This window comes from Thunnus thynnus, chromosome 5 (genome assembly GCF_963924715.1).
Source record: "Thunnus thynnus chromosome 5, fThuThy2.1, whole genome shotgun sequence".
Classification (NCBI taxonomy): Eukaryota; Metazoa; Chordata; class Actinopteri; order Scombriformes; family Scombridae; genus Thunnus; species Thunnus thynnus.
The window spans coordinates 11,792,899-11,818,241 of NC_089521.1; the positions used below are offsets into that span (position 1 = coordinate 11,792,899).

At 44.5% G+C, this 25,343-nt stretch overlaps 1 protein-coding gene across 3 annotated transcripts in view; it reads right to left on the reverse strand.

The window, feature by feature from the left end:
• mob2a (MOB kinase activator 2a) overlaps positions 1-25,343 on the reverse strand; it is a 65,158-nt gene that overhangs the window by 18,026 nt on the left and 21,789 nt on the right. The window contains exon 1 of one of the 3 annotated variants that reach the window (XM_067589257.1): positions 19,721-19,955. The exons of 1 other annotated variant lie outside the window; for it this stretch is intronic. In XM_067589257.1, the coding sequence (XP_067445358.1) occupies positions 19,721-19,758 (38 nt within the window). In that variant the 5' untranslated portion in view covers positions 19,759-19,955. Of the gene's footprint in view, positions 1-16,422; positions 16,809-19,720; positions 19,956-25,343 lie in introns of those variants that run through there. One more of the 3 variants, XM_067589258.1, reaches the window with a different exon arrangement.

Below are 25,343 nucleotides of genomic sequence, written 5' to 3' on the forward strand. Positions count from 1 at the left end.
TGAGAGTCGTGAGAACATTACAACTCATGTTACGGAACTATTATTCCTTCGCTCTTCTTCCCTGTAATTATTGCCTCTCAACAAACGTCCCCTCTTATTCTCTCCTCTATTCCTCTCTTCACACGTTTCTCCTCCCTTTCTTGGTTTGTTTTTACTCGACTCTCCCTCTCATTGTCTCCCCTTCTCTTCAACAAGTCTGTTTTTACTCTCCGTCTCCTCTGACAAAACTTGTGGGTCGTGACGCAGCTGCAGAAGTAAGGTAAAACTGGACCAGCTGGCTGCTGTAGCATGGACACACACACACAAAGACACACTAATCTATGGGGATTGCTGGAGCTATGTGCGCTCCTGTGGGTGGGTACAAGTAGTCAAGAGAGGGAGATTAAAGAGATAGTGAGGGTGTATGCTTATGTGTGTGTATGTATGGTGGTGTGTAATTGGTGTGGGCAAAGGTGTGTGTGTAGTGTCTGCAGACATGCCAGTGGAGCATGCTTACTGTGGACTGTTGGACCCTCCTCTGAGGCGCCACTTGTTTATGTTTAAAAGCCCCTATGTGATCCAATGAAACTATCTGAAAAAAATCAAAGGGACAGAGGGTCTGACAGGCGCCTCTCTGCACCCTCATCCTGCATGACTGACTGGCTTCCTGCTTACCACACTGGGGGGTGCATGCTTCTCCCAGCGCAGAGAACACTGGGCTGGGGTTTGGTGGGTGGGGCTGGGTGATCCAGGGGCCCCTGTGAGTGGCTCCTGCTGTGGTAGCAGTGGTGAGGAGCAGGGGAGAGGGGAGAAAGACCAGAACAGGGCGATGACTTTTCCCCAGGCGCTAAATATAGCTTCAGCCTGACTGGCTGGGCCCATAAAGAATACAGGGAACAGTGCAAAGAGAGGGAGGGGAGGGGGGGGGACGTGCTGCCTGTGGTAGTGAGTGAGTGTACGTACAAATGAGTGAGCGACTTCATCAGCGACTGTGTAAGCAGGCATGAGATCCAACCGGGGAGGGGATACGGAGACCTGTAACCAGGTGTGTGGGTGGTTTGTAGTGGGGGCTCGGGTGGTTGAGTATCAAAAGTCAATACTTTTTAAACCAAATTTATAGAAAGAGCAGAGCTTTAAAAACTGTACTGAAAAGTCAGATCAGATCTGTGGTCTTGTTTACTTATTCTTTTATCAGATGATTCCTGATTCAATTCAAAAGTCTGCCATTTTTAGACAGACATCAGTATTTGTACAGCTGCTTGTGTTCAGACAAAATTTCACTTTCAGATCATTGTAGTGTCTGTGGTGGAACTCAGGTATTGAAATGACACTCTTCCCTATATATACACACTATACTATATCATAATGCTGTATATAAATAATTAGGTAATGACTGCAATGTAATATTGTTTTAGCAGACACATCCAATACTCGAGCACTACTTGTGACCACCCAAGAGAAAGCAGTTTGCTGCTGTAATGGAAATCCCGTGCTCAGGGAACTTTCCATTAATTTACTTCTAACTATTGGATCCGTGCGGTCACCGAAAATAGAAGACATCCATTCAGGATCACTGGTGCTTGGCCTGGGCCTCAGCATTCACTGCTGAGTTAATCTGGACAAAGTACTTTAATGAATCAGGCATAAAGAGCAGGTGGCTTTTAACTTAAAGCAGCATTTTCTTTGGTTTAAAAAAGGCAATATGCAGTCACACCTGTACTTTGTCAGAGCAGGTGGAGACAGAAAATGGTGCCACTAAGCTGTACAAACTGGACCCCTCAGTGAGGTCTTACGCAATGTCTGACGTGGATGGAAACCAATGGCCGCATTCCATCGTCTGGCGGACAGAGGTTTACTCTTTCTTCTCCGCTAACGTCACAGTCACCTTCCTTTCCTCTGCGCAGACAAGACATGGCGTCACTCATCTGCCACCTGCCTCTAACCAAACCAGATGTTGCTGCAGAGCACGGATTATTGGCACGAACGTATACCCAACCTTTCACAGGCAGCTCTAAATAGAAAAAGGATGTGTGCTGTAATGGATGACTGGCAGACAGATACAAGATAAAACAGACTACATTTGATTACATAGTAATTTGTTTGCGGGTGAGACATACTTGGAATTACAATAAAAGTGTTACATAAGAACTTTTGGAGAGAATTATGGATCTTTTTAATCATAAAAGAAAGAAGAGGAAAGCAGAATCTGAAGTTGTGACGTATGTGAAAAAGACAGATTAGATTACAGCACGACATTCATGTCTAGAGACTGCACCACTTGTAGTCTGCCTTTTATCAGAACTAACAAGCTGCTTTAAGTACGCAAACCTCATCAAAAGACAGCCACCCCGGAGACACAGACACCCAAAGGCCCAGATCAAATTAGAAAAGACATCACTCGTTAAAAAGAGGGGAGGAGAAAAATAAAAGGCGGTTTATGGAAACACTGTGACGTCACCGGACTCATGACGGATGGATGCGTTAAGCCTTAATCTGATAGTGAAGAAATAACAGTAACTACAACAATAGCTGATCAGACCGACTGATAACACAAGGAAAACAAAGACAGCGCTGGGGAAAAAATGTAAGTAATTCAAATCATTATAGTGTTGACGTGTTGGGAGGCGGTCCTATATTGAAAGAAATGTGTCATATTGGAATGTTAAAAATAAAACTGCCGGATGTTTTAGTCATCTACTGATATAAGAAAGCAATGTTGGATATGTAAAATTATTTAAAAAACCAACAACGCAGAAACATAAAGAGTTATTTAAATGGAGTGGGACATTTTAGGCGAAGCGTATTGGCCTTCATGGCTGGCCCAACAGGTTGGGTCTGAAAGTCAGCGGACATTCCACCTTTTTGAGACAAAGAAAACACTGATTCCAGGCCAGCAGTTGATGAGTCACAACCACAGCAGATGCGCCTTGGGGCCTGGCAACAGCTCAGTCCCGACGCAGCCAAAGCGAATCTCCAGCCAATCATGGCTTGGATCAAAGTGACAGACGGGTCAGGCGCCCAACCACGTTAAAAAACAAAAATGAATAAATAAAAATCCGAGCAGTTCCAAGTTGCTCTGTAAGACCTTCGGTTGGTGTCGCGTTCTGGGTGTGTGGGAGTGTGTAGTGTGTTTAGGTAAGGTCTTAGCCAGAGAAAACAGTGCAGACTGAAGGCCTTTAGTGCCCGGGGGTTTTCTATAGGCCCGGATAAAGGTCAGCAGGGCCAGGAGACACTCCGCACACTGAACCCAGCGACCTGACTGCAATACCGACATCCTCATCAGATAAAAAGAGTTCTGTGTTTGCTGCAACAGCGAGAAAAATGTACATATAACTAAAATATATCATCTGCTTGCAACATCTTCTCCTATAAAAAGAAAAGGAATTAAAGCAAGTACCAACAAATGTCTATATTCAGTGATTTAACCACAGAAACTGTAACAGACAGATCAGTGTCTCAGAGGCAACATCGCCCCTTTACCCTCCACATTTATAAAACTCAGATAACTGGACTGGAGTACGTGTGGTCAGTCTGTACATGTGCGAACAAAACCTGCATCGGAAGAGACGTTTTTAAACTTGACAAAGTAGCAAGTGAGCAGGAGTCAACGAGGGCTGCAACTAACGATTATTTCAATGATCGGTCCTTTATTTTCTCAATAGATTAGATGTTTGGTCTATGAAATGTCCAAAAATGGTGGAAAATGTTGATCACTGTCTCCCAAAGCCTAAGATGACATCCATTACAGTCCATAACCCAAACTGGGATCAGAACATTTAGATTTTTTTCTTAAAAAATAATGAATAATGAATCGATAATAAACATAGTTAATTCATAATTATTTTTCTGTTGATTGACTAATCAATTAATTGACTAATCGTTGCAGCTCTTAAGTGAATCTTTTCACCACAACTTTTTAAAAAATCATCTGTCTAGAAAGTATTCACACCTCCTCTCTGCAGGACACTTTAGGTATAAACACAGTGCAATAAACATCAATGCCATTTCCAGATGATGCGTCACTCAGTGGACTTTGGAGATCTGCCTTAGACTATAAAGTATGTTTCCTTGTTTTCCTTAGTGGTGCCTTCAAGGACTGTCAAATGTGGATCTCCTAAAACACTCCACCTACCATGTTATGCCAGCAATAAGGAAGAGCAGACACTAAAATATCATACTACTAAATACTCTAAAAATATCAGCATGTTTGGAAGAAACTAATTACATGATACGAGGCTGAATATTGCGCTGTGCAATTAGACACAACGATTGGCAGCTCTGGCTTGTGTGTAGCCGTGCAGCTCTCGGTAAGTTCGCAGTGATCGACATAAGTGACTCCGGTGCACACTGGTGCGATATATCCAGACTCCATGAAGAAAAACATTCTGTAAATCAAAATAAGCCTCGGTAAAGAGATATAACGCTGCTCAGTCTTTGCTAAACAAAGCAAAACATGCCAATAGAGTCAGTCAGTCTGATTGGACCGGACTCTCGCAATGCATTCTGGTTGTTGTAGGATTCCTCCTTAAGAGCGGTACGGGGAAACAACCTTTTTTTCAGTTTTCTCTAGTCATAGGGCACAAAAATAATTGCACCTTTCTACTACATAGGTGACCTAGTTCTAAGAAATCATCACATTCACAGTGGTGAATTTTCCCTTTAAGGCCTTGAGGCCTCCGTCTCTTTCTCTCTTTGCCTGTGGGCTCTCTTTCTCCCTGGCTTGATCTCTTTGCTCTGCATTCCTGTAGGGGAAGGGCTGCATGCAAACACATGCCATCGCTCTCTGCACACACATCATGGCTAAACAAAGAAGAGATGAGGAGAGCTGAGGAGAAAGAGCAACATGAAATGTGAACTAAAGGAGGTCAAGAGCAGGAGATGCAAGAGGTGTAGCTCAGTTTGGTTTGAGCTGGCTTATCTTGTTTGGGAGGTAGACGTGCACTTCAACAGCAAACATATTAGGGTTCAACGTTATGCTTCATTTCACAGCAGAAATGGCACAAAGCGAAAAAATACTTGCTGCCTAATTGCCACTGCGTTCATAATCCAATTAGGAGTCAAGATGGTTTGGATTTCGAAATGTTAAAAATGTTTCTGCATACTTTCTGGCTCTGGAGCAGTTCCAGAAAGAACGTTAGCAAGTATGTTTGAAAGATGGGAGGCCATGTTCTGACTGGTTTATGACTGAAGGAAGAGAGGGCTTTAGCAAGATGGAAGACAGGAGATGAGAAATACCAGACTCATGTTCCAGACGTTTATAAATCACCATCTCCATGGATACTGCTTAGATTAAGCGCTATCATATCAGCGGGAATGGGCCAGAATGGAATATGAAGAGGAGAGAAGGATGAAATGGGAGAAGGCGATGGAAGAAGAGGCGGAAGTGAGAAGGAAGGAGTTAGATAATTAAGTTAGAAGGGGTGAAGAGAGGGCAACAGAGGAGAAGGGAAGCGAAAAACAGAAGAGAAAAAGGAGAGTGAATGAGTTTAATAGCAGAACTCGGAGAGGAGTGAAAGAGTTTGGCTCAGAGTGGGAGGTTGTCACAGCATGCCCTGGCTGCCCGCTGCACTCCTCCTCCCTACATTCCTTAACAGGGGAGAGTCTCTATCTATCCCATAATTCGCCACCTGGGCAGTCAACACCTGTCTGTCAAGCGTAAGAGCGCGCACACACACACACTCGCACACACAGATACTTAATCACGTACCTGTACGCCCCGAGGCTCAGTTACAAGGTCAGCTATGATATAATTGTCATTGAACTGTCAGAAGCGGCGAGGTCACGGATTAGCGGTCAAGGTGGGAGACGGGCAGGTGAGTTAGCTGACCTGTGGAATGACCTGTGACACGCCGCCGCATCACAGGTGTTCATAGCAAGGCCAGAATGTGACTCTATCCTCAGGCCTGCAGGTAAAAGGGGAATGGTAATGAGGCTTTCTGTCCTGCTAATGGCTGCAGGTCTGTGGCAGGGTCACTCCATCAGTGTCATGAGATTAATCACATGACAAAAGGGGCTGAGGCACAAAGGCAGTGTGAGGAAGTGGGTGCGCTGCGCTCCGATAAAGACTGCACTGTCCTACAAGAGAGAGGCGAGAGAACTCACCCCTCCGAGATAGAGAGGTAGAAAGAGACGTACACCTTATATTCTGTGTATATGGCATTTGAACTGATAGCTCTAATGATATATGAGTTATTAGACTTGCACATAAAAAAGAAGTTTGTGCATGTGTTACACTCTGTGCTTTGTTGGAGGAAACAGAAAAGGTTCCCAAAAACTACACATCTTCCCAGAACTCTAATAAAGCTCAGAAAGGAAAAGAATGCAGCTTTTCCTGGGAAGAATATGATAACCTTGGCACTGAGGCGCATATACACACACACACACACACACACACACACACACACACACACACACTCTAAATTTGCTGATCTGCCTACATTCCCAACTGCAGATAAAATTCAGAACATTTCTGAACCAAACCATAACATTACCTACAGATACACCTCCAGTGTAACACAGCAGTGCGTAGGGGTGGTTTGGCTGTAGCGCTGGACATGTGAGAAAGGAACATTCCTCCTTTTACACACACACACACACACACACACACACACACAAAAACAGCAACACTGCCACCTGCTGGCAAAAAATGTAGGTGTGCTCAATTTTCACATAAGTTAAGTGAAGTCAAATATAAAACTTTTTGATAGATGAAAAGCAGCCAGCGTAGACACAATTAGAGCTCTGTTGTCTTTTGTACCATTGAGTAAAATAAAAAAGCGGAGACTAGTCTATATCACCACGTACAGTATCCACCCTTGGATAAGGCCTCTGAGTACAGACACTGTCTGAAACTTACACAACCTCACAGCTACACAGTTTTCCATTTCGCTTTTCCATTCCAGTTTTTATGATAAGGGTGTGGATGCTAAGATGTGTGTGTGTGTGCACTTTTTGTGACACTTGAAACTGAACCAGGATTATGCTGACGCTATAGACGTCTGCATCCTTTGAAGACTGTGAAACTTACTTTCTACTGCTTGTGGAACATAAAAGAAGGTAAAGAGTAAAAAATAAAATACTGAACAAGGAGAGGTGTTTGGGGGCAAGGAGAGGGGAGTTTGTGACGTAAAGGAGAGGCGTAAAGGAGAAAAGGGGGAGAGCTGTGGTCAAACATATGCTACTGTTTGCTCAGGAGCACAAGAGGCAGTGTGTGTGTGTGTGTGTGTGTAGGAGTGGTAGAGAATGAGGTGGAGGGGGGCTGAAAGGAGGAGAAAGATCGTCATGGAATACAGGATAGATGGAGGAAGAGAAGAGGAGGTGGCGGGAAAAAGGATTGGGGTAGCGCCCATGTTTGCACAGGATGTGTGTGCATGTGGGGTGGAGCATGATGGGGCTTCAGGGTGAACAGAGCTCTCTTTTCATGGTCCTGAAAAGAAAAAAGAAAAAAAAAACACAACAAAACCAGATTGACAGAATGTAAAACACTCACACTGTACAACAGCTCCGGCGGGCCGCCCAAACCCATCTAACACTCTACTACAAACTACAAAATAGGTGACAGCACAGTTAAGCCATGAGCAGGCTTTTGGGGAGGACCAAAGCACACAAAAACAGCTCTGTAGGGACTGTTAGTGAGTCTTAAAAGCAAATGATGCAGAGATAAAGAGGAGGGTGTGGGGTTCATGCACAGAATTCGGGTGGCTTTCTGTTTTCTGCTCCAAGGCTGTGCATGCCTGCCCCGATCCAGCTCATTAACTCCTAAGTGAGGGCATTTAGTCACAGACTCCCTACCAAGGGGAATGTGAATGCATGTAACCTATTACTGTTCCCAGAACTGACAGAGATTTGAACATAAAGAGTATGGCCGAGCTGTCTAAAATGTACAGAATGTTCCTTTAACGAAGAAACTTAAGTTAGAAGAACCAAACCAATCACCGCAGCGGGGAATGAGTGACAGATCGATGTTGAGAAGACGTCTCCGCTTGAGTGACTGTGTCGGCATATTCTACATATCATTCTCCGGCTTAAACGGAGCGTGGCCAATCAAACGAGGCAAATATGTGAAAAATGTTTAAAATCGTCACCCTGAATCTACACCAAAGAGGGCATCACGTCAGCAGATATGATAATGATTTAAAAACCCCCTGATAGGATCAACATGTTGCCTCAAGGGCACAAATCGCATTAGTCCGCTTCTCAACACACGCCAATCTGTTTCTAGGTATATTACATAACTTGTGCAGCCAGTCCACATTCTCTGAAGAGATACAAACAATAACAAACAGGGATGAAAGATAAAAAGGAGAGGTTTGGGGGACCCCTGTTCCCGAGGGAAAGGTCTCCATTTCCTGCTTCGGCAGACACGGAGCACAACTCAACCAGACTGTGTGGCGTGTGAACTAACGGCAATGCTGGCGTTTGATTTGTTGTTTTGCCCTGACCGATACCCTGTTTGCTCTTTAACCCTGAGATCATGGAACGAACTGACCAGGTCTAAAGTCCCTGAGCTGGAGCTACTGAGGAACAGAAAGTTGTAGAGATTTATGCTTCCTTTTTGCTTCCTCTCAGAGTACAGAAGCCTAATTCCAATTTAAATGATATTCTACTAAATCATTTATAACGTTTTGTTTCTGAAAACAACTAAATTCAAATGTTTTAATTGCTAAATTTGTACATATGAAAAAGAAAAGCTTTAAATTCTCACATTCAAGAAGCTGCAACCAGCAAAGTTCTTGCTTAAAGAATTACTAAAATGATTATTTGATTGTCAAAACAGTCAATCGACTGATCGACTAATCAATCAGCTCAGCTCAAGCAGCTCAAATGTTGGTATTTAGGGTTTTGACAATGTTTAGCTTACAGTATACTGTACAATAATTAATATTCATTGTCTTAAAAGTAATTTCTTGTAAGGTCAGACTGGATGATAACATAAAAAACAATCTTTTGTCTATCTGCATACAGAAAAGACATTTGATTAACTTTCATTTGCCTCTTCAGCTAATGAACTGATAAATCCTCAAAGATGAAACATCAGATAAGTTGCTCATCTCCTGTGTTGGCCTCCTTCCAACGTCAGACTTCCTTTGAATCTTCAGCTCTCCGAATGACGTGAGTTTCTGAGAAAACACTCACGTCCCTGCACAGTTACACTCTTGTCTCTAATGCTGTTCTCCACAGATGTGAGTGTGCGAACATTATGTATCAGTCAGTGTGTTTTGTACAGTAGCTTATCTATCTCGGGCAGCATCACTGGAGTCATCGCAGCAGCAGAAGGTCTCTGAGTGTCTAAACAGCCAGCACACATCTGCTGCTCTGCTTATCACAACAACCGCACGGTCAAACACAGAGAACAAGGACATTTTCAGAGAAGAGTACAGCCAGTACCTCCCTGCCCACACACACAAACACACACAAACACACACAAACACACACAAACACACGCCACCCCTGAGTGGTGCGTTTGAAAAATTCATTAGTGCTGCTTACACATTCACAAAATTATGATCAAGTACACTCACTTATTATCTTTTACCCATTTTAAAACATGTGCCTTCATTGTCCATTCATTTCTATTCAAAGAGTGATGACTCAGCGAGAATAACAGATTAAAAAGACAAGAAAATAAAAACTGCTTTAGTGTTGGAGGGTGTTAGTTTACCCAGAAAACCAAAAGGAAAAGCAAAAAAAAAAGAAACAAAATGAAATTCAACCCCACCCGCTGATGACTAGACGAGATCTCGCCACCATCTGACAGCAGAGGAAACTCTGGTCCATTGTGTGAGTCTGATTAACCCAGGGAGTGGATCAAGGTGTAGGAAGTGGTCACACCCAAAAAAAAAAAGTGAAGGAAGCCAACAGATTAAGAAACCAAAAACCAAGCTGGTGGAAAATATGAGCGAGTCAGTGCTGCCTGTAGGAAGTTCTGGTAAAGTGCGCGCGCGTGCCTCTGTGTGCAATTCAACCTCTAATCGGCTTAGAGGTGTACGGAGCACCTACGTTAATGCGAGTGTGTGGCAAGAAGCAACACCTCTTCTGCCCAGAGAGGAAGTCTGATCTCTCCAAGGAAGATTCTTGGAAGAAAGGCAGGCATGAAACATGATTTAACCACCGGCACCGCCTCTCATCTACCCATAACAACAACAACAACAACAACAACACTGCCGCCAACAGCAACAACTCAAAAAACAAGAGGTAGTGATGGTTAGCCCACCACATAGTCCCATAACACAGACTGGTGACAACAAATGTGTGCCGAGGGCTTTTATTTTTATTTTTTATTTTTAGTAGAAGATGTGTCCCACCCAAAGACTTGTTTTCTGGCAATTAGCTATGACAGGAGATGATGTAGGGGTGTCGCTAAATATTAGTCTCTTGAGGCTAATCAGGAGGAAAAACACGGTGTGTACATGTTCGGCACAGGTGCCGGATGTGTTGTTGTGGTAAAACACGGCGACGGCGTCCTGTTTAGCGGCCACTACAGAGGAAAGGGCTGGACTTAGGGGTGGGTGGGGAGGGTGGGGGGGACTTGAACACAAAGAGAAATTGCAGCAAACATTATGGAAATTCCTGGACAAAGCCACGCATGTTTTGCTCCTTAAGGGCATTGCTGAGATGACAGTGAAACCACAACGAAGCCCTGCCCTTTGTCACGGACTGGCAGAGAGGAAATGCATACCACAATTCCTCACACAGGGAAAACAATACCGTTATGTGTACATACAGACTGACTCTTTCTCCCTTTTTTATACATCCTCACTGACACATATGGCACCGAACAAAAAGCGTGCCTGTCGTCTACAGATGGTGTGTCAATGAGGGAGGGAAGGAAGTGGGCGGAGGCAGCTGCTGTCGGTGTCAGAATGGGAAAATAAAAGAGAGACAGATAGAAAGGAGACACTAGAAAGGTCAAATCAATAGGTGTCCTTGGAGCAGTGAGAGAGAAAGAGAGAGAGGAGGGACGCAAGCCCCTCCACTGCTGCAGCGCGTCGCCGGTTTACTGACGAGCGCTGGCGTTCACATTTTTCCTCCACCCTCCGCAGATGCATCACATCCTGTGGTAAAGGATGAGCTGGGGTGAGAACAATCTAATCCGATCCTTTTATGAGCAGATGAGATCAGCAGCCCTGAACGCTATAAAGTTCAGTATGTGTGTGCTTGAGTGTGTGTCTCCTGGGCGAGGGGATTCAGGTGTAAACATGCCTCTGATTGGCTGGGAGTAGAGAAGTAACTGGCTCCCACCTGGGATGATGAGCTTATGCGGTGACATCATCCCTTTACGAGGAGGATGAGAGGCTGCTGGTGCTGTGTGCACATCTGTCTGCAGCACAAAAGACTTAAAAAAAATGCTTCGACTAAAACACATAACAGGATGGCAGAGGAGCCAATGATACAGAAAAGGGTATTTAAGGTTAGTCAATGTTTGGCCCACAGCCTCCGAGCGCTGTAAGTGAACATAATAAATGTAACAGACGTCAGCTCAGAATATGCTGGAGTCAGCACTCTGCAGCATCTCTGCTCGCTCCCGAGCAGCCTCCTCACCACAGCTACTCCCTGATTAAATATAGTCTCACAAGGACAGAGTTCGATGTGTGCGTGTGACGCATGAATCTGAACATGACGTGGATCCAGCTGTGCTGCTCAGGTGTGAAATCTGACAATCTGCACATAATACAGTTGCATCTCTGGAGGCCACTTAAAACTTTTCTTGTCCATTTTTTCTCATCTTCCTCGTCAGTCTATCCTTGGTAACAGCGCCATGTCAGATGGTAGATAACTGAAACAAATGAGGGGGCACAGCTGCCAAAGGCACTGCAGCACAGAGGCAATTACACAGCTATGCAGGCAAGTGTGTGTGTGTGTGTGTGTGTTTTAGTTCAAGACAGGGAGTGAATACGGAAGACTTACCGACTCACCACCACCTTCTCTATTCAATTAGACTGCACCAGACCACCCCTCCCTCTCACTCTCGCCTGGGACAAACTCCATAAACAGGAAGTGAGGCGCCCAGGCACTTCCTGTCTCACTTGAAATGGGCCTCTTGTTCCCAGAGGCGGTGCAGAGAAGCCGTGGGCTGCTGCAACAACTGTTACAACCACTTTCTCTGCCACCTTCACAGCACAGAGACAGCTCCAGGCAGGCCTGTTGTTTTCATACTGAATTCTGTCTAACTCTTTTCCTGCCACCTGACCGACCAACAAACTGAGCCAAACACAATGAAGCCATTATCCACTTGCCAATGGGGCCACCAAGCAGCTGTAATGAGTTTTTCCATGCCTACAGGGCACCTGTTGCCACACACAGACAACTCTTACTCTGCTACACTGCATGTAATATTTGTCTGATCAGTACAGATAGGATGCTTTCAACATGAATTGCGATACAGGGCGTATTCAGAGTCACCTCTCTGAATCTGTTTACCATCTTTTTTTTTTTTGTTTGGTTTTCAGCTGATGAAAAACAAAATTAAGTTGTTTCAGTAACAAAGAAGCTGCACAGAGGTCTAGTGTGTTTGTTTAGGCGTGTGCGCGTCTGCGTGTGCATGTGTGCTGACTGTGTGGATCTAAATGCGGAGGTGAGGTTAGTGCAAGGCCATCTCTTTTCTCCTTCTCCTGAGCCAGCAGGACGAGGCTGCTCCTGAAAACACACACACACACATACACACACACAAACACAGTGTCTGTGTTATGCAACTGGCCCTGTGTGTGAGGTCTGCTCTCCGCAGTGACTGGAGGGCAGGTGAAAGCAGAGAAGGACAGTCAGTCAAGTCAAGACTGACCAGCCAGTGTCCCTCCATCTGAGTCTAATGTAACACTTATGTCCTCACTGGATCTAGTGCCGTTTTACACACAAACTCAGACACCTCGAACAAGGTTTATCTGTTTAAGATTGTCTGCCATAAAAACAGACAGAAAAACTCATTCAAGCTCAAATCAGAGGAAAAGACATGATTTTATTTCTGGGTATCCACCAAAGACTGATATCATGAGAGATTGTTTAGAACTGGTGACGGAAATTCGGTGACAAAATAACTTCAAAGCTTACTTGTGGAAGTTGGTCTTTGTCTATCAGTGTCTACAGTTTGAGTGCAGCAAGCTCCGCTGAATCCTGCTGGTTGATTTTGGACTGCACGCCCCATTGGTTTGGGTGGAGTGAAGTATGATAAACACAAGTTTAGTTTAGGGGGGTTCAACAGTAACAAGAACTGGTTTATACAGATTTAAAATTTAGCAGATCAATATTTTTCCTAGAGTCCTTTCTTAGAAGTAGAATTTCAACAGACCATCAAATCTTCATTTTAAAATGAATGGCTGAACTTGTTTAGTTAAATGTCTAGGCTTTTTCCTCCAGCCAGAATGACAGAGAAGCTCTATTGTACATTGCAAGCGCCACAGGAAATAATGCTATCCAACTCCTTCAGGCGAAGGCTTTTAATAGATAATGATTACATGAGATTTCTATGCGCTAATTGTAGCTACAGCCCAACACATTGACTAAACTTTGTTCAAATGCCGTAGCATATTAGCTCAATTCAATTCAGGCCCGTCTGAGTGACGGGCAGCCACGCGAGAGGAAGTCTGCTGGGCTGAGGGGGTTGGTTGGTGGAGAAAAGTGTGTCCTTGTTGAGCTGCATGTCTCTGCTCTGTGGAAGCAGCCAGGCCTGCCAAAGATAGCCTAATGGCAAACAGTATGGCCTGCTCCGCTAATAACAACACACACACACACACACACACACACACAGTATGATGAGACAGTCAGAACTATTGTTCCACAGCACAAATTAAATGTACCAACTGATCCACTGTGAGCAATGTGACTGAGCCTCCAGGTCTGAATGTGCCTGCTTTCCAGCAACACATCAACAATACATCATACGGGTACAGAAACATTCAACCTCATAACTAAGAAGAAAATTTGATTTTCTGTTTCACGCTGCAATTCTGTATGGTGAAATGACTACCACAACTTAAACTTTTGACGTTATTGTAGGGGGGAGAAAGAGAAAAAGCAAAGGCAGAAAAATTGACTAGAGCTGAATAAGAACTTGACCCGGGATTCAACTGTGGTACTGTTTCTGCCTCAGGGCTGTTGTGTTGGAAGAGAAGCTGGAAAATCGACCCTGTGAAAGTATGTGTGTGTGTGTGTTTGTGCGAATGCGTTCACATGACAATGTACATGCATAACAGTAAAGGGGATCTTTAGATAACTTTCACTGGTGTCACAAGGACAACAATGTAAACCAAGAAGGTCAAACTACAAAGCTTGATTACTTTGTTTCAGCTGCACTTTAATTCATGCAAAACTGATCGGAATAGGAAAGAGGAAAAACTATTTTCTGCCTTGTAGGGCCACATTTACATTTTTATTTATTTATTGTCAGATAAAGAATTCACAGTATTTTCACCAGTCTCTACGTTGCACCACAGAACTACACTCTTAAATCCTGACCTGACTGCTTAATCTGTTAACAAGCAGCAAACACATGAGATTAAAACACAGTGTCACAACTCACAACATATATGAAACAATATTATCCCCTTTCCATTGCCATAGAGTACCTGGAAGGTCAAAAGCTATATCTTTGATTTTTATTTTAAGTAGACTTCTTAAAAAAGATGCCAAATAATTTTATATGGTGTGTTTACAAGCATGTGATCAGACAAAATTCTTCTAATATTCTTCTTTACTGATTATTAATGCATTTTTAGGCTAAATATACACCCAACTGTTGAATTTGTTGACTCTCAGAAGCACTTCGTGAGGTATATCCTGCTTCTTTTGAAGTTCAATCGAGTATAAAACATCAAGTCTTTGCTTCAGACTGCTCAAGAACATAATAGCCAGGCTGAGAAATGAAGGTCAAGTCCATTTTATTTGACTCTACGTCATACGATGACAGATTGTTCAATCGCCCCACTTTAAACAGGATGATCAACATTAGAGCTGACACTGTTTGACGGAGTCCTGGCAGCCAGTTTCTTCTGCACACAATGCTACTGTTGAAAGCTGAAACACCGGAGCCCAGGGGACGGGGGGCTGGCCTGGGCCGAGGTCAACGAGGACCTGTTCAGATGGGTGTGCCTTCAAAAAAAACACATCAATCAAGCCGTATAACATCACCACCGAGCCGTCTGATTGGCTGACAAAGACGCCGAGGGAGAGGAAATGCTAAAAATAGACGTGACGGCCCATTTTGTCTTAATGAGCTCCAGGTCCCTCCCCTGCCTTGATCATGACTGGGGGAAAACAGAATATAAGGCTCCTGTGTGTGTTTTACCAAAGCCTACAGTATATAACACATGTGGAGCCGCAGAAAATACATTTGACACACACACACACACACGCACACGCACACGTATAGAGGGAAGGCTGTTATTCATACTAAGAGTAGCAGTGAAGTGTAAACAAAGTTCTGAATCACAGCAAGGCCTAATCGAATGCAGCTGTGGTGAGCGTATGTGTGTGTATGTGTGTGTGCGCGTTAGTTAAAGCTACAATTTTACCCTCACCATCAAAAAGCTCCTTAGAGAACCAGAAAGTTATATTTAGACTTTATACAGCAGTTAAGGCAGACTCAGGCTAGCTAACCCCACAACCACAAGAGAGGGGAACCAGATCCTTTCTGCTCCGGCTGCCAGAGAGCCTAACCTAAATCATCTTACCCTTTCTACTTAGCACAATAGCCCGCTGTATGAGTGCCAGTAAGTCAGTCCGATTTTAAAACAAACAGGACGGACTCTCCAACACATGATGAGCGGTGCCAGGACTATCTGGAGGGAACTGATTTCAAAGTAAATTCAGCAAACAGAGGAGAAAAAAAAAAGAAGAAAAGTCTGATAAGAAGTTCAATGCTCTGCAAACAACAAAAAACAGAAAAGTCATCCCTGCCCCCTTGTTAAGGGAACACTGTGTCCAAACAAACACTGCTGCACAGCTGAGGGGCACGCAGGAGGAGGAGGAGAGGACTGACCAGGAGCCATCTGGGCTGCATGCCATTTTTCTAAACTAGTCTTAACCTACTGTAACAAACCAGCAATGTCTAACAATCCTCCTCTTCGATATAGGGGACTGGCCATGTGCCATCACTGTCCCCTATGTCCTCAACTCCCTCCCTCCATCCTCCTTCTCCTCCTCCCCCCTCCCACAAGTCAAGATAACCTGCGTCTGACTTCAGCAGAATCTCTGCCTGCTACAGCAGCACTGTCCTCAAATGTCTCCTCCAAACCGCAGCACAATAACAGAGAGAGAAAGAGAGGAAGGGGAGAGGGAGCGGGGGAAAGGGGGGATTTAGGGGGGGGGGGGGGGGAGGATTAGACGGGGAAGTTATTGACAGCCTGAAAATTTAGGCTGAAGAATCCTGAAAAGCCTGCTATGATCCCAACAACAACAACAACAGTAAAGAGGAGGGAAAGGTTAACGAAGAGCAGTGACTTAGTTAACTACCTATAGAAGAAGCAGTCGCAGCACACCAGAACCCCCATCCAGTCGGCAGTGAAGCAGAGGCTCGGGGTGACGAGGCTCCGACCCACAGCACCCTTCCTCCCTTTCACCTCTCCCCGTCTGCGCTCGTCTCCAGCAAAACTCGGCTACAGGTGCAGCAGGGCAGAGGCTCCCAGCTCCAGCATAACACCTTGTGTAATCATACAGCTGCCGAGACGGCCTTCGACTTTAACGCAGGTCACGCGGGACGGGCGGATGGATGGATGGATGGATGCATGCATGCGAGGCCATCCAAGCGAGTCAGCCGCAGAGAAATACACTTTCAAAACAAAATCATTCACAAAACCAGCCTCACTTCTTTGAGCATGTTTCTCTCTCCCTTCCAACTACTGCAACTGCCTGCCTCTCTTTCACACTCTTGCTCTCTCTCTCTCTCTCTCTTCCTCTCTCTCCCTCCCTACCTCCCTCTCTCCCTCTCCCTCTCTCTCTCTCTCTTTCGCTTACTGGCTCCCACTTGAAAGGCGGGAAGATTAGCTTGGCAAACAGAGTCCCATAAACAAACTGCTGACTGCTGGGCAGCACAGGGTGGACTGCAGGGAGAGAGAGTGAGAGATGGACAGAGACACAGCGATCGAGAGGGAGGAAACAATCCCTGAGAGGCAGCAATCTCAGCTATCTGTATACATCCTAAACAAGGGCTAAACATCCTATCTCCACCCATCGCTCACAGACCAAACACACACATGCTGTTTGGTTAATCTCAGTCAAATCCTGTCACAACTGTCTGGAAAGTTAATCAGAGCAGCAAGTTGACGGCCTCCTCATGCTTTTACACATTAAATGATATGCAACCGAGTTATAACAGAGGATGGATAACTGCCAAATCTGAGGAGGGGACCCGACACGTGCATGAACACACAGCACAGGACGGCACGTACGCAGTTTCGTGCACGTTTACAATAACCGTGACTCTTCATTCACACAAATGATGCAGAGGTACTGGTTGGGAGGGGCTAGCGCTGTGACAAGCCCCCAGGAAGTGAGCCAATCACTGCAGAGTGCTCAGTCTGTGATGTGGGCAAATAAGGTGAAGGACACGGGAGTGAATTATGGGCCTCGTTACATCTCTCCCTCTCTCTCTCATCCCCGCAGCATTCGATAAGAGCAATCACTTTCCGTTGCCCTCTGCTATTCGCTTTACACATCAAAACACACAGACAGAAATGCACGGTTTGAAATACTGCAGTGGTCAGGTGGAGAGATCTCTGTGTGTGTGTGTTGCTGTAAGTGAAGGCTGCAATCATCGACAGACACCGACACAGGATTGACCGAGTGTGACGAAGGCAGACGCTACCGCTGAATGCTGATGCCCGATGTCAAACAGGACAACGCCGCTCTGCTCAGAAAACAAATCACTGCAGCCTGCCAAGAAAAAGACTGAGACAACAGAGGCAGAAGCGACAGTCACCTTCAGAAGACGGCAGTTATGTAACAACCACAAGGGGACGGTTCAGCTTTTTCGCCGAATAGTGAGGTGGATTTAACAGTAACCAGAGATAGTAGAGATTTTCACCAGCAGCTAACCCAGCTGCACGAAACTTCATACAACACTGCGACTCCCCCTCGCTCCTCCTCCTCCTCCTCCTCCTCCTCCTCCTGCTCCTCCTGCTGCTGCTACTTCTTTCTGCTCCTGTTCTTTTGAGATAAAAAAGATAACAAAGAAAAACCGCAGCAGCCCAGCGAAGCACTTTTACATCCAATGACGTCATCCCTCCACCACCTCCTCCTCCTCCTCCTCCTGCTCCCTGGAGTCCTGTCACCAGGAGCTGCAGCTAACATGCCTCCTCTTTCATTGTTTAATTACCTCATCCCTCTCACCTGCACGCACACACACACACACTTTTCTTGCACACTCTAAGTGAAAACAGAAGGGGAGGAGGGGTACAAACGGCGATAACATTGTTCTCGCATTTTTGGCTGTGTGATGAAGCGGGTGTTTGAGCTCATTAGCTCCCTTTTTGTTTCGGTACCTTAAAGTCAGGATGTGGGTTTTGTGTGTGTGTGTGTGTGTGTGTGTGTGTGAGAGAAATACAGCGGAAGGCCATGGTACCCTGCAACGAGGCAAAAGAGGAAAAGGAGTGCCAGAGAGGAAAAGCCTAAGGAGTGAAACTGCCATTAAATCAACTGTCACTTTCAACAATGTGAGCAAGTTCTTATGGGTCTGTGTGAGTGTACTTCCTCAAACTTTCGGGCCTTATCGTATAATCCAGACAAACAATAAAAGCAAGGCATCCGGCGTAACAGTAACATGGACTGAAATCAACTGTTCAGCGAGACAAAGAAAGTATTTCTCTTATAAACTTATGACTTGGAGAGATAAAACAATGAGGAGAGAGATAGAGACAGAAAGGCGGGGAAAGACCCAACTCGTGACTGGGTTTAGAAATGCCGGGATATGAATAGGGGCCGTTGCAATCATGTCAACGGGAAAGTGGGTTGGGGGGGAGAGGGCCAAACGCGCATTGTGCACATCATTCGCACTGCAACACACACATTACACAAACACACATACATAAGTTGCTAGGTGATGGGAGCACGAGAAGGGGTATTTCTGTGCAGGATAAGGAGGGGCTCTAGTTAAGGATAAGAGAGAGAAAAACAAAGTGGGAAGTGACTGTGTCACTCTTTTCCTGAACGGTAGGGAGATAACAAAAGAGAGAGCCCCCCTGCCCCCCCCCGCCTCTCTTAAACCAAGACAGACAGGTTTCACACAGACTGAACTACACGTGGATGCCACATTGGTCATTGGTGGACCCTGGGCACCCTGGAATGGAAGAGACATATTATCAACGTCTGATCAGCCATGATCAACAGCGAAAAGAGCGTTTTACATGCAGCCTGTCATTAAAACTAAAAAAAGACAGTGACTTTACATTAAATGTAGCCTCAAACGACTTCGACATCCTTTACAATACAGCTCTCAGTGGTCCCACTGCAGCTCATGTGTGCAGAATATTGCTAGTGCTGCAATAAAAAAGTAAGTCTCCTCTAGTAATATTAAAGCGTTATTGTAGGATATTAAAGAAATACCATAAAGTGCAATAATGAGACTATAAAGTCGCTGACACAGTGAGCCTCTAGGGAAATATCACAGAGAAAGTGAACTGATTTATGGGAGAAGCATATAAGAAAACGTGCTGTGCCCCTCCCTCCTCTTCCTCCTTCTCCTTCTCCTCCTCCTCCTCTCCATATGGATAACACATTAACAAGTTACCGCTCTTCACATGCAGCAGCCTCTTACCTATTTAACGTATAGGACCCGTTCCTTTTAAACCTCATCCTGGACGACAGGAAGCGGATAAAGAAATCCAGAATTGACGACGTTTCAAGCTTTTTGTCGCACCTCGAAAAGAAACAAACCCCACCGTGTGTCTCTGTGGACGGCTGCAGAAGAAACAAACGCGGAACAATAAGCGAGTTTGCTGTCCTCTTCTCACTATTCAACACCTTTCTCCCGGTTTATCGTTTCTTCCCAAACCTCCTCCTCCTCCTCCACCTCCTCCTCCTCCTCCTCCGGTGCCCCCCCCCTCTTGATTCAGTTTCCGTGGGGCAGGGTTAACGAGTCTTCAGGCGTTTCGATTAAAACAAAAAGAGAGCTCGTCTCGGTGATATGAGTGCAGTCCGGAGCAGTGCAAGTTGGTGATATTAACGCAGTCTGGATGAGGATGTGGCTGCTTTGTGTCCACAGCCTCGCTGACGTAAACAACCACGTTTTTTACTCGCCCCGAAAAAAAAAAGAAAAAAAAAACTCCCAGATGAAACTTGAACCTTTCCTTTCACTATGTTCAATTCTGCACCCCGTCCTCCTTATGCCTCCACTCGGAGACACAAAAACCTCACTAAAGCAATGTTTAAATATATAAAAAAAAAATCATTCAAAAGAAATGGACAAGCCGGCGGTCTTTTATGAAAAATGGTTATCGATGCGAGTCAGTCTCCCTCTCTCCCCATTCACGGTCCTGTGTGGAGGCTCTCATGTTTCAGCGTTTCCTATCCGAGCTGCTATATATATATATAGATATATATATACATACACACACACATTTATACTCCTCCATAGGCTGAACACAAACCAGACTGCACAACCCCAACACAGCTCTTGTCAACGCCTGAAGGGTGAGACAGATTTGAGGCTAAGAATAGGGCTGAGGATCCATTAATGCCATTTAAATCCAAAGTAGCCCTTCCGAGTCTATGTGTGTGTGTCTGAAATGGACACACACACACACACACAACTTTCACATTTCATGCTTTAACTCCCAGAGCAAGATTAGGGCTGACACACACTTTTATTCGACAAATCATTAGCACATATAACTTTATCAAATCAGTGTAGATTATAAAAGGACACAATTTAAAGACGAAAAGGGAATGCTTTTCTGAAATTACACTTTTTAGATAATTTCAACTGATTATACAAGTGTTTGCCTAGTAATGATGACAAACTAGATGTCTGCCTGCTTAATCTGCCGCTATATCACCAATGAAGTCTTCACCTCACACCAGGTGCTGCTGTGAGCGTTAAGACCATGTGATTTATAACAATGACCGATGATCAGGGTGGACACAAACTGGTCTGATCTCTTAAAGGACCAGTGTGCAGGATTTGACATCTAGTGGTGAGGCTGCAGATTGCAACAAACTGATAACCCCTCCCCTTCAAGCGTGTAGGAGAACCTACGGTGGCCCCAAAACTCACAAGAAACGCAAAATGTCCTCTCTAGAGCCAGTGTTTGGTTTGTCCATTCTGAGCTACTGTAGAAACATGGTGGGCTCCATGGAAGAGGACCCACTCTCTATGTAGATATACAGGGCTCATTCTAAGGTAATGAAAAGACAACAATTCCTAGTTTCAGTAATTAAAATATACTTATGTATATTATATTCCATTCCTACCAGTAGATCCCCCTAAATCTTACACACTGGTCCTTTAACACATCCATGGTGAACACTGACTGGCTAGTCACTAATATCCGTGCTATGCAGCATTTTCAGCACCCTCTCTGACAAACACAGAGTGACAACTGAGTCAGTTGCAGGAATGTTAAACTGTGTGAGAAAACAACAGGCAGAATAACTCAAAGTGACTTTGACCAGACAAAGAGGTGACATTGGAATGACTTTACAATGATAAAGTGTGATTTTTATCGCCACACCCAGCCAGCCGTCTTCCCTCTAGCTAGCCTCAGTGGTGAATATGCATGCCCTCAGGGAAGAAAGCTGGTTGCCCCTGCTGGATCATCTTCACACTACTGCATGTGTGTACACTACAAACAGCTAAGTAGGTGCTCTTGTTTAGTCAAGTTTGGATTTGTGTGATAATGGATTAAAATAAAAAGTTGGTTCAGTGGAGTTGGAGAGGAGAGAAGATGGATGGATGGAGAGAAAGGGAGAGTGGGAATATGTTGAGCAGAGGGCCAAGACCACAAAGACTGAAAAATGGAAAGAACAGATGTGCTTTTCTTACAGTCAAATGAAGAAGCTTTGGGGAAAGGAAGACGACATGCAAACGAGGGTCCTAAACTGGATTAAAATCCAGGATGATGTTTATGGTTACATGTAATTTGTTGTAGTTACTTGAGTCACTCAAGTCACTTGAAGATAAGTTCAAAATTGGGCAATTTTCCATCGCAAATTAGCATTTAAAGCTTCAAAATTATATATTATAGATTAATTAAAGGACAAATAATGCTTTTCTGCATTATCTACGTGCGAATATCGAGTTCAAAGAATCCTGAACACCATGTCAAATAAAAAATAAATAAATAAAAAAAATCACTCATAAAATAAAACATCTCATTAATTTCTTAATAATTTATTTTTAGGGATTAAAACAAGGAGAAATACAAAGTGATGAATCAAGGCGAGCGTTAAGTTTAAAGGGGCCATATTACGAAAAAAAATCACTTTTTCAGTGCTTGTGTTCATGTATTTGGGTCTCTGATGTGCCTTCTAACACACAAACTGTGAAATAAAACTACCTAGTTTGGTGTGGGCTGACTTGTTCTGTAGTCATGTGATGTGATATATTTCAACAAGCCATTCAGATTTGATGCCCCTTCTTACGTCACATGGGGCAAACCTAGGCTAAGCTAAGCTAACGCTAGCTAGCGAAAAATTTGCACGCATCACATGGTTGGACACAGTATGTAGATATCCATATGTATAAACAATACCGTCGCTGTCGTATTTATGCCTTTAGATGACGTTATTTTGAGTGTGGATGGAGCAGCTACAATGTTAGCATAGCTCTGATCAATCCAAACTCCATTCAGAAAACCAGCATTTTAAAAGTTGTTTGCTTGTAGTCTTGCAGACAGACCTGACAAAGCATGAATTGAGGCTTTTTACAAATTGACATCGTGGTTCCTTTTAATCCATTTATTGCAAATAAATCACAGCAAAATCTAAGTTTATTCACACTCAAACCTGCTGTTCTGAACAGGGCTGTTTAGACAGGATGAAAAGGCTGCTGAAGTGCTTGATCCTTATGGTATTCTGACCAAAGCATGTCCGAAACATTTTATTAAGACCCCAGGGAACTGTGTTAACTTGTGGAAAAGGAGTATAATATGGCTCCTTTAAGAGCATTCAGGGTTATTCAGCATTACATCATGGGAGTGCGGTGCAGCATCTGTTATGTGTGTGTGTGTGTGTGATTCCTCCACTCCCGCAAAGCACTCAGGGTTGGTTTCAATGGCTCCGAGCTCGTTTATTACAGTAAGAGCAGCCTGGCACCAGAACTGCTGATCAATCGGACCGCTGCTGCTCAGTCAGTCACTGCAGAGTTGCACAACAGCCACTGGAGGAGGAAGATGATGGAGGGGAGAGGAAGAGGGTTAACAGAAGATGAGAGCACTCTGTAGGGTGCAGGACAAAGATATAGGTGGCTCGGATTAATGGGAGGAAAAGAGGGTGAGGACTGCAGACCACAGAAGCACAATTAGCCTGAGCTTTATTGATGCAGTTCAAAACAACCCCCCTCCCTTCCTTTTCCTCCTCCTATTCAGTCTCAATCCATTCCTCTTTCCTGCTCTTATTCATCGCCTCCACCTTAACTGCCCCTGATTTTATTGCTCTCTTTGCAGCCCCTTCATTAAGCTAATTTGTGCTTTCTTCCTTCTTTCGCAACCCTTATTTCTATGCATACCTCCCTCGCATCATGAGCCCTCTTTTCCCCCCCTTTCTTCTCCCCTTCTGTCCATCTAGCTCAATCCCTTCCCTTCCTGGTGCATGTTGTGCAAGAATGATGTGAACTTTTGTGTGTGTGTGTGTGTGTCCATGCATACTAATGGCATTAAAAATGCCAGTCAGTGCCGTCTCTTTTTCTACAGCCACAAGGAAGGAGCAGCAGATTTTGTCTGAAGGTGTTGATACCAAGGATAACATAAAATACCTAGAAACAGCCTCTTTTCTCTGCCTCGTTCCCCCGGTGATAGGGAAGCTTCCAGAAAACAGTCATCGCTCACTGACTGCTGTGGTATAGCCCATGGCCCCTCCACTCCTACACAGGCTTTCCAGGAATACATTGCACAGAGGCAAATGCTGGCTGGTCCTCAGTGCTTTTGCACACACACACACACATTTTTGTGGCTACAGCAACTCAAGTGTATGTATGAGAAGAGACGCCAGATTTTCTGTGTGCCAACTTCCCCAGTACAGAGGTGATACCGACAGTAAACACATACACTCTCACACACACACACACTACACTCGCTGCTGTTATGCCAAAATGAGATGAGTCTTATGAAACCACAGACATGTGTTTATTACGCAATTTAATGTACATAGAGTCCTGCTGCCAAGCATCAAGAACATACTGTTTCTCTCTCTCTCTCACACACACGCAGTGGGTACACCATAAATATGCTTCAGCACAGACAAACAAACACACACTGAGCACAGTTAGAGGTATATGTGAGCTGGGGCCAGGCCAAGGGGTGCAGTATGAAAGGGCCTATATATAAGGCCAGGCTGGGCGACGCCAGGAGTCGGTCAGTCTGTCTGTGTCCGTCTTTCACATACAGCTTGGACTAAACACTATAACTCACCTTTTACAACTGTCTGAGTGTTTCTGTCTCTCTGTTTGTCCAATTAGTCGTTCTACAGGCTACTGTTGCTCACCACAAAACTGAAATAGCAATACTAGCATCTCAGGATGTGGGTATTAACGAAAGTTAAGTGTGAAATAATAGGCCAAAGGTACACTGATGTTGACATTCTCTCAAATGTCTCCCGGATGCCCCCAAAAGGCACATGTTATGTCTGAGTATTTCTGGGCTCTGCACCCAGTCTGTGTTATCTTTCTATATCTAGACAGCTTTGGTTTCGATTCTAATTACACCTGAGGAAATGAAATGCAACCTTACCCACAGACTGATCACTGCTCAGGCATTTCCAAAAATGGATGGGTATCGAGACCCGGTACTAAATTGGTACCAGTTCCTGACTGGTCAGTACAAAAATATTGATAAGCTCCTGGAGAAACGGTGCTGCTGTCGGTATTATGTAATGTTAATTCATTCCAACATAGCTGGCATTTTCAAATTCCTAACCATCCCCTAATGATGATGAAGCTGCCGGTGTCAGGCAATTATGTTTGATGAACATAACTGCGGTTTTACATTCTGTGCTCTAGAGTCATGGCTGGCAGGGCAAAATGTTCAAAAGTGTGGGCTCACTTCACTAAATTTAATGAAAATGCAGCTAAATGCAATATATGTAAAAAGGTAGTTGCGTGTAAAGGGGGTAACGTCCTCAGTGCAGCCTCCCAGCTCCGATGCTGATGGGATTAGCAAAACTAAAAATTCGACTGTCTCAACCTCGTCAAGTCTAGGTAACACTTGTTATCGTTATAAAAATAA